The sequence below is a fragment of the Nerophis ophidion genome, linkage group LG17 (genome assembly GCF_033978795.1).
Source record: "Nerophis ophidion isolate RoL-2023_Sa linkage group LG17, RoL_Noph_v1.0, whole genome shotgun sequence".
Lineage (NCBI taxonomy): Eukaryota > Metazoa > Chordata > Actinopteri > Syngnathiformes > Syngnathidae > Nerophis > Nerophis ophidion.
The window spans coordinates 24,604,933-24,617,543 of NC_084627.1; the positions used below are offsets into that span (position 1 = coordinate 24,604,933).

Sequence of the window (12,611 nt, forward strand, 5' to 3'; positions counted from 1 at the left end):
TACATGTTTTATCACGCTAACATGTTTACCCTGCTGTGTATGTGCTGCTGGATATCAGCAGTACTCCAAGCCTGATGCAATTCATATTTATTGCACTATGAATCTGAAATGTAACCCATTAATCACTCACTTGCTTGCCAGGTGAACCTTGGGGGTGACGCCAAACTCTCCGAAAAGGGTAACAAACACATTGGCATCCGTCCCCGCTCCTTTGACGTCACCAGTGATAGTGACCACCTCATAAACTAAAATAAGAGAAGACAGATTAAGTCAATAAGGAATGTCTTTAATACCGGGAGACAGGAAGTGTTCAGCATTCAAATCTGAGCATAATGTTTAAAGCAGGGGTCACCAACGCGGTGCCCGCGGGCACCAGGTAGCCCGTAAGGACCAGATGAGTAGCTCGCTGACCTGTTCTAAAAATAGCTCAAATAGCAGCACTTACCATTGAGCTGCCTCTATTTTTTAAATTGTATTTATTTACTAGCAAGCTGGTCTCGTTTTGCTCGACATTTTTAATTCTAAGAGAGACAAAACTCAAATAGAATTTGAAAATCCAAGAAAATATTTTAAAGACTTGGTCTTCACTTGTTTTTAAATAAATTCATTTATTTTTTTACTTTGCTTCTTATAACTTTCAGAAAGACAATTTTAGAGAAAAAATACAACCTTGAAAATAATTTTCTGATTTTTAAACACATATACCTTTTTACCTTTTAAATTCCTTCCTCTTCTTTCCTAACAATTTAAATCAATGTTCAAGTACATTTATTTTATTCATTTTAAAGAATAACAAATACATTTTAATTCAATTCTTCATTTTAGCTTCTGTTTTTTCGACAAATAATTTTTGTGAAATATTTCTTCAAAGTAATTATGATTAAAATTAAAAAAATATATATTCTGGCAAATCTAGAAAATCTTTAGAATCAAATTTAAATCTTATTTCAAAGTATTTTGAATTTCTTTTAATTTTTTTGTTCTGGAAAATCTAGAAGAAATAAGGATTTGTCTTTGTTAGAAATAGAGCTTGGTCCAATTTGTTATATATTCTAACAAAATGCAGATTGGACTTTAACCTATTTAAAACATGTCATCAAAATTCTAAGATTAATCTTAATCAGGAAAAATTACTAATGATGTTCCATAAATTATTATTTTTATTTTTTCAAAAAGATTCGAATTAGCTAGTTTTTCTCTTCTTTTTTTCGGGTGAATTTTGAATTTTAAGGAGTCGAAATTGAAGATAAACTATGTTTCAAAATTGTATTTTCATTTTTTTCCTGTTTTCTCCTCTTTTATACCATTCAATTAAATGTTTTTTCATCATTTATTCTCTACAAAAAACCTTCCGTAAAAGGAAAAAAAATGTACAACGGAATGACAGACAGACATACCCATTTTTATATGTATATATATATATATATATATATATATATATATATATATAGAGAGAGAGAGAGAGAGAGAGAGAGAGAGAGAGAGAGAGATTTATTAAAGGTAAATTGAGCAAATTGGCTATTTCTGGCAATTTATTTAAGTGTGTATCAAACTGGTAGCCCTTTGCATTAATCAGTACCCAAGAAGTAGCTCTTGGTTTCAAAAAGGTTGGTGACCCCTGGTTTAAAGGATTGAATTTGTGCAACGATCAGCCCAACGTTGAATAGAAATAATTACAAAAATAATAACAAAAAGCGCACTCGAATAGGAGTGAGGAAAAACAACTGAGGTCCCACACAAAAGGTGTGGAGAAACGGAAATCGCACACAAAATGTGTGGAGGGGAGCAAGTAAACACTAAGCGCCAGGACAGTGCCAGATGAACAAGGAGCGTGAGTGGAGCCACAGCAGAAAAGATGAACATGACTGGAAGGTTGAAGCAATGGAGTGGAGAGCTCAATGAGTCAGGAGGCAACATGCAGATATCAGGTGTGTGCGAAGGTGCAAACCAGGCACTGCAACAAAAAGCAGCCATGCGGCTGCAGAGCTGCCAAATAATAACAATTTGCTTCTTGGAGACCTGGAAAAATGTTGCTTTCCATGAGATCCATGCACCATTTAAGCACATACTGTGAGGAACTCGCATGGATGCAGTATTTCTGACCCCAAGATGCAGGGACCAGGAGAGTAATGATGAGGTAAAATTATTTTAATTCACTCAAACAGAGAAGGAAGCAGTCACGCATGAAACGGTTCACAAACATAAATCAATCCTCGAGCTTTGACAAGCAGGCGAGGCTGGCCTAAATGCAAGCCTGCTGATTAGCACCAGGTGTGGACCGGCTGCCAATCAACAGCAGGTGAGGGGTAAATAACAGCGCTCAGCGGGACAAGCAGGAAATTGTTGTGTTTTGTCATTTCCCTGCCTTTTCCTTTTTTTTAAGGGTGTCTGTTTTCTTCAGTTAATTAGTCCCCAGCGAGGCACACCTGCAACAAATCCTCCCCTCGTCACCGACATCTGTGTCCTGCCGGTTATTCTCTCTTGTACCTCCGACGTGCAGGCGCCTGTTTCACCTCGTCAGTCCTGGTACGTTGTTTTTCCTTATTCCTAAAATTCCTCACCTCTTTCTGTTTGCTTCCTAGCCTCCCTGAGGTAAACAGGATTTTGTGTTGGACTTTTTGTTACGCTCAAGTGCGCCCCGGCCTTTTCCCCTGCCGACCACTGAGGGACCTGTTTGTGTTTGATTATTCATGGTGTGCACTTCTGCCCCATCGCTTTTTGTTACACTTTTTGGACTTATTAAATTTCCCTTGTTTTGTAATTATACCTGGCCTCCCGTCACCCCCACTTGATCAAATCCTAACAGAAATAGAACCAAAATAAGAGCACTGATAGGAAATAAACACAAAACAAGGAAGCACAAACAGAAATGAAGTGACTGACCGTCACACACACACAAGCCACCATAAAGACAGTCAATTGGCTAAAGTCAATGTGGACCTTCATCCATCTTTTTTACGCATAAATGGATTAAATTGTAGATGGCTTACACTTGTTTAGCACTTTTTTATTCAAGGTTTTCAAAGCGCTTTGACACTCTTTCCACATTCACCCATTCACACCAATGTTGTCCCGATACCAATATTTCAGTACCAGTACCGTTACCAAAATGTATTTGGATTACCGGCATTTAAGATACTAAATAAAGGGGGATGCAAAAAAAAGGCATTATTGGCTTTATTTTAACAAAAACATCTTACGGTACATTAAAAATATGTTTCTTATTGCAATCAAACAACAATTTTGTCCGTAAATAAAATAGTGAACATACAAGACAACTTGTCTTTTAGTAGTAAGTAAGCAAACAAAGGCTCCTAATTTTTCTGCTGACATATGCAGTAACGTATTGTGTCATTTCGCACTCTATTTTGTCAAAATTATGAGGGAAAAGCTATGAAAATAGATTTTTTCTTTTAATCTACATGTTCATTTGATGGTTGATGTTGTAAAAGGGATGTCTACTATGGCTATGAGTTTTATGTTTTTTGGGGGGTTTTTTTGTTGTTTTTTTTCCCCTGGCCTCACTCTGGACCCCCTCTCCAGGGGCCCTGGCTTAGACCGATTTTTTTATTTTATTTTATTTTAATCTTTTATTTTTTTTTCCTCCCATTCCCCCCCACTTGTTTACCTGTTTCTCACCTTTTTGTAAGGGGCACCGGAAGTTGGCAGACCCGTCAGTGATCCTGTTCTGTCTCCCTGTCATGTTTGTCTGATCTTGAATGGGATTGTGCTGAAAATTTAAATTTCCCCTCGGGGATGAATAAAGTATGTCTGATTCTGATTCTGATTCTGATTCTGATTTATTGTTACTATCTGGTAATTTTCTGTTTCAACATGTTCTATCTACACTTCTGTTAAAATGTAATAATCACTTATTCTTCTATTGTTTGGATACTTTACATTAGTTTTGGATGATACCACAAATTTAAGTATCAATTTCGATTAATTGAAACTTTTATTAGTAGATTGCAGAGTACAGTACATACTCTATTCTGTACAATTGACCACTAAATTGTAACACCCCAATAAGTTTTTCAACTTGTGTAAGTCGGGGTCCACGTTAATCAATTCATGGTAATCCGATACCAAGTAGTTACAGGATCATACATTGATCATATTCAAAATATTCATGTGTCCAGGGACATATTTCTTGAGTTTGTGAACATAATCCTTTTTTTTTTTTTAAATAAAAAATATTTTTATGTAATCATAGTAATATCGACTACATACGCTACATTGCAGGTGTAGATCCACCTATGGCTTTTGTTTACATTCAGGGTGCTAGCTTGCTGTTAGCGGTTAGCTATCAAATCCTCCTACGGTATGTAGTGCAGCATGTTTAGCGATTCCTCGTCCTGCAGGGATGATACATACTTTATTCGTCGCCATGGAGACAAGGATTAGTGATTTAGAAGTAGCTAAAACAATGCCGACTGCGAAGCTAGCCATGTCTTAAAGAACCTCTTCCTGAGGGCATTTCAGTGTTATTTTCTGTCTACACACCTTGTAAGTACTCCGTGATAATACACTTTTAAGTAATAACTACCAGTTTAATGCAATAGAAACAACACTGTATTTGTAACAACGTTGTCGCGTTCTCCCAATGTGCAGGAGGAAACTCCGGAGGCAAGGTGCAGGTGAGACAATGATTCATTGTCTATGAAAAAGGCAAAAACTACAAAAAGACTACTGTGCCGATTGCACGAGAAGCTTAACTAAGGAAATAGCTAGCGTGAAAGCTTAGCATGAAAACGGGTGAACAAAAGCAAAGCTTGGCTCTGGAATCGTAGAAATAGACGTCATAACTGTTGCGTAGAAGCAAATAAGACAGTGGCGAAAAACAGGAATATGTAGCTCTCTGATTAGTGCCCAGGAGCAGGTGGGTGTCCCAAACACTGATCAGAGGCAGGTGGAACTAATCAGCATCCATGGAACACAAACCCAGACCACAAACCACAGAACTGAGGTAGTCAAACTAACAGAACAAAACATCATCTGGGCAACGGATCATAACAGTATTGAATTTAATCGGTTGATTTTCCCTAGAAAAAAAAGTCCTATATGCAGGGTCCAGGGATTCATACAAAGTGGTGCCAAACGACTTCTCCACGAGCGAGTCAGAGCTTTTCTACTTGACACTCACAGAAACAGAAACGAGCAGTTAAGAAATATGGGACGGCGTGACGCAGTGGGAGAGTGACCGTGCGCAACCCGAGGGTCCCTGGTTCAATCCCCACCTAGTACCAACCTCGTCACGTCCGTTGTGTCCTGAGCAAGACACTTCACCCTTGCTCCTGATGGGTGCTGGTTATGGCCTTGCATGGCAACTCCCTCCATCATTGTGTGAATGTGTGTGTGAATGGGTAAATGTGGAAGTAGTGTCAAAGCGCTTTGAGTACCTTGAAGGTAGAAAAGCGCTATACAAGTACAACCCATTGTCACACACACACAAGGTGTGGTGAAATGTGTCCTCTGCATTCAACCCATCCCCTTGATCACCCCCTGGGAAGTGAGGGGAGCAGTGGGCAGCAGAAGCGCCGCGCCCGGGATTCATTTATGGTGATCCACAAGGGAAATTTGTCAGTGCAATCTACATGTTCGTATATGCAGGAAAACTTGCATTCGTGCTCATGCAGTATTTGTCACAAGTAGTAGGAGCGACAATTAAAGGACAGTTGTACCTCAGTTTGCTAGCTTGATTAGTTCTGTGACAGAGTCTTTTAACTTGAAACACTTTCATCGTAAATCAACGTCGCCTTCACATTCACTTTCTTCCTTCCATTGGTTGGAAAAACCAAGTCTATCTTTAGCTATAAGCTAATACTAATACAACACAAGATGTTTTGGACGGATCTTACAGGGTTCACTGGGAAATTGTCTATGCCAACTAATGGTGGAGATGCTTGTAAATCCAATTTTTGTTTGCATCTTAAAGCATAACAAGTAGCTCTTATTATTAAGCACTCTTAGGTTGAGGTTCCACTATATGTTATGCTGTCGGAAAAACAGAAAACATCCAAGACCACAAGTCTGACGGCGAGCACGAGTTGTCAACGTCATGGACTCCAGAAACGAAAATTACTGTAAGTATGTCTGTTGCCCAGCAATCCATGACAAATGTTCCTCAACTTTCCAAATTGTTGCCAATATCACGTCATTTGTACTTACTTGTCAGTTGACTCTTAACACGGAAAGGTATACGGGCTGACTCTTTGACCTTGAAGTTGCAGTGACAACTTCAATGTTGGGGCAGGAGGTTAGTCAATTCAATATGTTACTACACTCATTTCTTTGTTTATGTAAGAAACAATCTTTGGTTATTTCTTTACCCAATAAGGATTAGACAAAGAAAGGGTAAAAACTGCTAAATACTTAGTATGGGTTTGGAACAACAGGGTTCGATTATGTGCAACTCAGTGTTTGCAACTTTGCAAATCTCAAGAACAAGACACTTATTTCACTTCAAAATCATGCTGAACCAAACCTTTGGAATTTCACCTAATGAGAACTGCTATGGTCCAAAACTGAGCAAGTCTGGAGTCCCAATCCTAGCTCAAAATAGGGCTCCGATTGGACCAAGTCATACTGTAAGGTTTTATGTCTGTCAGTCAAAACCTCACCTTTCTTTTTGTAGTAGTCGTCTTCGTACCCGTCCGATGAGTCTGTGTGGTAGTTCAGTAGCTCGCTCTGGTAGATCGCTGCATAATCCACTTGCTTGTTTTTGGATTTCTTCCCCTTTTTCTTTTTATCCTCATCGCTATCCGCTGACCCCTTCTTGCCCTTCTTTTTCTTCTTCTTCTTGGAGTCGTTCTGGTCTTGGTCCTCAACCACTGGCTCCTCTCCCTCATTACGAGATTTTTTCTTCTTCTTGTCGTCTCTGGACTTCTTCTCCTTCGAGACGATCACGTCGTCTTGTTCCGGGTTATCGGAGGAGGTCTTCTTCTTCTTTTTCTTCTTTTCCTCCTTGGTCACGTCGTCCTCTCTGGCTTTCTCCCTCTTGGAATGAGTGGTTGGATCATTGTTGTTCTGCTCGCCTTCGTTTCTGTCAATCCCAACCTCCTCAGCATCTTCTCTCCTTTTCTTCTTTTTGTCTTTTACTTTTTCACCCTCACTTTTCTTCTTCTCCAAACCCCTTTCATCAGACTGCTCTGAACTCTTTTGTTTCTTTCTACTGTTGCTCTTCTTTAACTTTGGTTCCTCTGCTTCCTCCACTTCCTCGTCCACATCCTCGGTTTCCTCCGAAGCTCTCGATTTTTTGTCTTTCGACGGCATCTTCAATTCCCTCAAATTTTCTCTCCTGAAACTTTCTGTGGGTTTTGTAAATGAGCAGAGCAGCTCATTTGAAGGAAAGTTCTGGTGTGACCTTCAGGTCAGCCTGGACCGATGCAGCTCAAACAGCTGGAGCGTTTTTTGAATGGACGTACAACCAACGCACTGCACTCATGAAAAATTGGCCAACTCAGCACGTGACCGTCGGGAGAAAGCCGTGTGAAAAAGGAGCCTTGCTCAGAGAACTTATCCTCACCCTCCATTATTCATGGTGTCAGGATCGCTTTACGGGACATGGGTGTCTCGCTTTTACCTGCACTTGTCCATCGCCTTTAACATAAACTCGCCGTTTACCCCGATGAGCTTCCTTAATGGTCATAAATGTCACTCCATGCACTGCAAGTCCAAGAAACTGATTCAGTGTTCAGCGATAGTGCGATATTAAGATTGAGTGTGGAGCATATCATTTAACTTTTGCTCAAATCCAATGCTAAGTGTCTAATTTTTACAGTAAAATTTTACACCGTTGATAGCAATACAAATTCCTGGGTTATTCCCCCAAAACGTATGCAATTTCCCTGAATATTCTTTATTTAGTGAATTACATGTATGCAAACTATCTATTAACATCAGAGTGAAGTGAAGTGAAGTAAGGTGAATTATATTTATATAGCACTTTTCTCTAGTGACTCAAAGCACTTTTACAAAAAAATTGGTAACGTAGTACATAGTTCTACTGCCAAGGCTTGAATCAGCTTCCAACTCTTCTTTGGATGTGGACAAGCGAGGGTAACCATGATGTACTTCAATGTAACATTGTTAATTAATCATGTTCCTAATGAACTAAATCAGAGGTTCTCAACCTTTTTTCAGTGATGTACCCCCTGTGAACATTTTTTTAATTCAAGTACCAACTAATTAGAATAAAGTATTTTTGGTTGAAAAAAAGATATAAAGAAGTAAAATAAGTGAAGTGAATTATATTTATATAGCGCTTTTTCTCTAGTGACTCAAAGCGCTTTACATTGTGAAACCCAATATTTAAGTTATATTTAAACCAGTGTGGGTGGCAATGGGAGCAGATGGGTAAAGTGTCTTGCCCAAGGACACAACGGCAGTGACTGGGATGGCGGAAGTGGGGATCGAACCTGGAACCCTCAAGTTGCTGGCACGGCCACTTTACCAACAGAGCCATACCGTCCCAAAATACAGCACTATGTAATCAGTTTCTGATTTATTAAATTGTATAACAGTGCAAAATATTGCTCATTTGTAGTGGTCTTTCTTGAAGTATTTTGAAAAAAAGACATAAAAATAACTTAAAAATTTTTGAAAAATAAACAAGAGATTCAATTATAAATAAAGATTTCTACACATAGAAGTAATCATCAACTTAAAGTGCCCTCTTTGGGGATTCATGAACTTGGTTCTAAACATTTCTCCACAAAAAAAGAAATCTTTAACATCAATATTTATGGAACATGTCCACAAAAAATCTAGCTGTCAACACTGAATATTGCATTGTTGCATTTCTTTTCACAGTTTATGAACTTACACTCATATTTTGTTGAAGTATTATTCATTAAATATATTTAAAAGGATTTTTGAATTGTTGCTATTTTTAGATTATTTTTAAAAAATCTCACGTACCCCTTGGCATACCTTCAAGTACCACTGAATTAAACCATTACTATTACCTTAAATTTAGAATGACAACACTGATTTAGTCAGTGTTGCGGAAACTTTCTGCACTCAACTATGAGACAAATCCCCTTATTGGGCTTATTGCTGCCATCTGACACCTCTCATGTGGTTAGCTACTCCAGGTGCATGGTGTGGTTAATAGATAGCAAAATGTCATCAAATGTGGACAACGGATTACATGATTTTGAATACTATATGATGAATTCAGTCCTCTAAATTCCTTATTTAAGACTCTTGCAAGAAATTCAACTTTTTAATGCACTCCACATGTAAATGTCCACAAATGTCCTCTGCAGTGAACATTTGTTTTTGACTGGTCAGTTACACTGGATGGATGGATGGAAGTTACACCCTGCAGAGGAAGCCCAACAGGATATAAATGTTGTAATCCTTAAATACTAGTGTCAATAGAAATAGTATCCAAACAGTATATTTTAGTATGGTAGGAGAAATATAATCTTAGAGAAAACTTTTATTTAAAACATTTGTACGCACGTACAACACTTAGGACCTTCAGTATATCAGTATGTGGAATTAAAATATGCAATGGATTAAGCAAATAAATCAGACGATGTACTAATACAATCCACTTTAAGAAACTTTTCAAACTTAAAAAGTTCACAAAGTACAAAGAATAAAACCATGAATTTATTTTATCCATCCATTAATTTTCAAGATAATCTTACTTATCTCACCATACAAAATACAACTTATTTCACTAAATATTATTTATTTATTTTTATTGTTATTACTTATGGAGTATATTGTGAATATTGCGCATGGAAGTGCTGCATTCGGCCGACTCCGCAGTTCTGTCTGGGAGCGCAGAGGGCTCAGCCTACGGACCAAACTTAAGGTCTACCGTGCTGTTGTCCTACCCGCCCTGCTGTATGCCTGTGAGACCTGGACTGTAAACAACTCAACGCCTTCCACATGAGATCCCTCAGGAGGCTGCTCAACATCAGGTGGCAGGATAAGATCCCAGACACTGAGGTCCTCCACAGGGCAGAGATGGACAGCATCTATGCCATCCTCAAGCGTTCCCAGCTGAGATGGGCTGGCCATGTCTGCCGTATGTCAAACGAACGCCTACCAAAAATGCTTTTGTACGGTGAACTGCACCATGGAAAGCGCTCACGCGGCGGACAGCGGAAACGCTTTAAGGACACCCTAAAGACCAGTCTCAAGGGCTGTGGTGTGGACCCAGAGACCTGGGAAGCCGATGACGAACACCGTTCAAACTGGCGCTCTGCAGTCTTGCATGGTGTAGCAAACTTTGAGGAAAAACGCATCCATGAAGCCGAACAGAAGCGACAGCTCCGCAAGACCAGGGACTGTTCCTCCCTCTCAACCAGCCGCCCCCCAGCCATAACCTGCCCTCACTGCAGCCGGTCATTCCGTGCTAGGATTGGCCTCATCAGCCATCTTCGCACACACAAATCATCGTGAAGTCACCTGGTCATCTTCGAAAACGAAGGACGAACATAATTGTGAATAAATTGAGATCAGGAAGTGAACAAAAGTTTAAGCAACTGCTATGTAAAGGAAAATGGGTAGGATTAAATAAACTCTGCTTCTTTTAATCCTTTTGTACATGTTGAAAAGAGACACTGGAAATTCAGATGTAACATGTTGTATGCATGCAAGTTTGAAATAAACACAAACTCAACTCAACTCAACGTATAGTTATAATTTGGTATGTATTTTTTATTTTAGCTCCTCTATTAATTTATAACTTCTGTTCTCCTTGACATAACATTGAAAGAACAATTGCCTTGTTTCATTACCGGTCATATGTTTTCTACTTGTGATGCGTGGCTATGGTAACCATTTATTTATATATAACAACAATATCGCATTGAAGTACACATCTAAAAAGAAGTACAAAGAGGCACAACTTATTAATTCCCACCACTTATTTCTATTTTGGCAGTCACTGATCTGTTCACTTCCTCTGCTTAACATGTACCATGCCACCAAGTATTACTTATTTTTAGACCTAAAATTTTACGAGTATTATTTAAATGTTATTGTAATCTTACTAACTTAAGTGACATAATAATAATGATGATGATGATAATAATAATAGGAAGAATCCAAACAGGTTTATTTACAAACACATTATTGTACAGAGCAGTTCAAAGTTAATAAGCACTGATATATTACCTTTTATTGACAGACTGGTCCCATTGTTTTTTCTTCTAACAATTCCTGACAACAGTTAAGTGGCGGAGTCAACATTTGGTGGTGTTCAGCTATATTAATTTCAATGCAAAGTATACATTATTATAGACATCAGTCAGGATTAACACTCTTCTGTGCGTCTATTTAGAGCCACAACCACTAGAGGAGGCCAGATCACAAAGGCTCTTACCATTCATGTGGTAGTCCGTTTAAATGCACACCATTCATTTTTTCCAATAAAATATTTGTAGCGAATTTGATAAGCAATTATTCAAACCAAACCCTTGTAATTTTAAAGACCAAAATGGGGCAACAAACTAAATCTTTGGTGCCACAAAAAGCCTGGAGTCCATCAGTCCATGACAAAACAAATGTCTGAAAAATTAAAATTTAATTGTCCAAAAGAAACAATTAGTAGCATTCACTGTGGCAGTGATCGTGTTCTATAGCACCTCGCAAAATGGGAGCCACCGTCATCATTACATACCTGGGGTCCTCAATAGGTCCATCAAACATCATACAAAACCATACAGTTTTAGGGCAAAAACTGGTCATTAATAGGTATTTCATAGTTCTGGACAAAATGATGTCTTCAGGTAAAATTCCCCCCAAAATAGTGAATTTGGGTTTTTGCCTGCATCAGCCTGCTCATATCACATATAGAAGAATGGAGGCAATTTCATATTGCATAGCACGTTGTTTTGGTAGCGTCCTCATCCCGAATCACGTTATTTTCGTGCAAAATTTAAAGGAATGATCAAATATGTCTGCCAGGTGCATTTTTGCAGGTTTTAGAAACACAACTAAAGAAGGTCCTGAGTAGTCCTGGGTTCAATCCCGGGGTCAGGATCTTTCTGTGTGGAGTTTGTATGTTCTCCCTGTGAATGCGTGGGTTCCCTCCGGGTACTCCGACTTCCTCCCACCTCCAAAGACATGCACCTGGGGATAGGTTGATTGGCAACACTAAATGGTCCCTAGTGTGTGAATGTGAGTGTGAATGTTGTCTGTCTATCTGTGTTGGCCCTGTGATGAGGTGGCGACTAGTTCAGGGTGTACTCCGCCTACTGCCCGAATGCAGCTGAGATAGGCGCCAGCGACCCCCCGCCACATCAAAAGGGACAAGCGGTAGAAAATGGATGGATGGAATATGGGACAGACCAAGTGAGAAAGCGTAATTATTTTGCAGTGACCATTTTAATGATTCTTACTTTGGAAAAATGTATAAGAGCCAAGGCAAATGTGAAAATCAGGAGCACCTTGGGGGGGGGGGGAGACTGAGTCATAACCTGCGAAAAACAGAGAAAGACATGCAGACCCGACGCTCAAAAGAGAGAGAAAGTAAAGGTAAGGCGCAAGTATTCTATTTTGTATCCTCTTCTACTGATGTTTTTCTAAATATGCTTTGGGAAATGTCGAAAGAGCGTGAGGAATCACAGGCTATTGGTGCCGAAAAT

The 12,611-nt window shown here is 39.1% G+C and overlaps 1 protein-coding gene across 1 annotated transcript in view; it reads right to left on the reverse strand.

The window, feature by feature from the left end:
* Nucleotides 1–7,272, reverse strand: part of LOC133536658 (lipoxygenase homology domain-containing protein 1) — a 101,886-nt gene extending 94,614 nt beyond the window's left edge. The window contains 2 exon segments of the mRNA XM_061877278.1: nucleotides 131–245; nucleotides 6,621–7,272. Coding sequence (XP_061733262.1) covers nucleotides 131–245; nucleotides 6,621–7,272 — 767 coding nt within the window.
* Nucleotides 7,273–12,611: the final 5,339 nt, after the last annotated feature.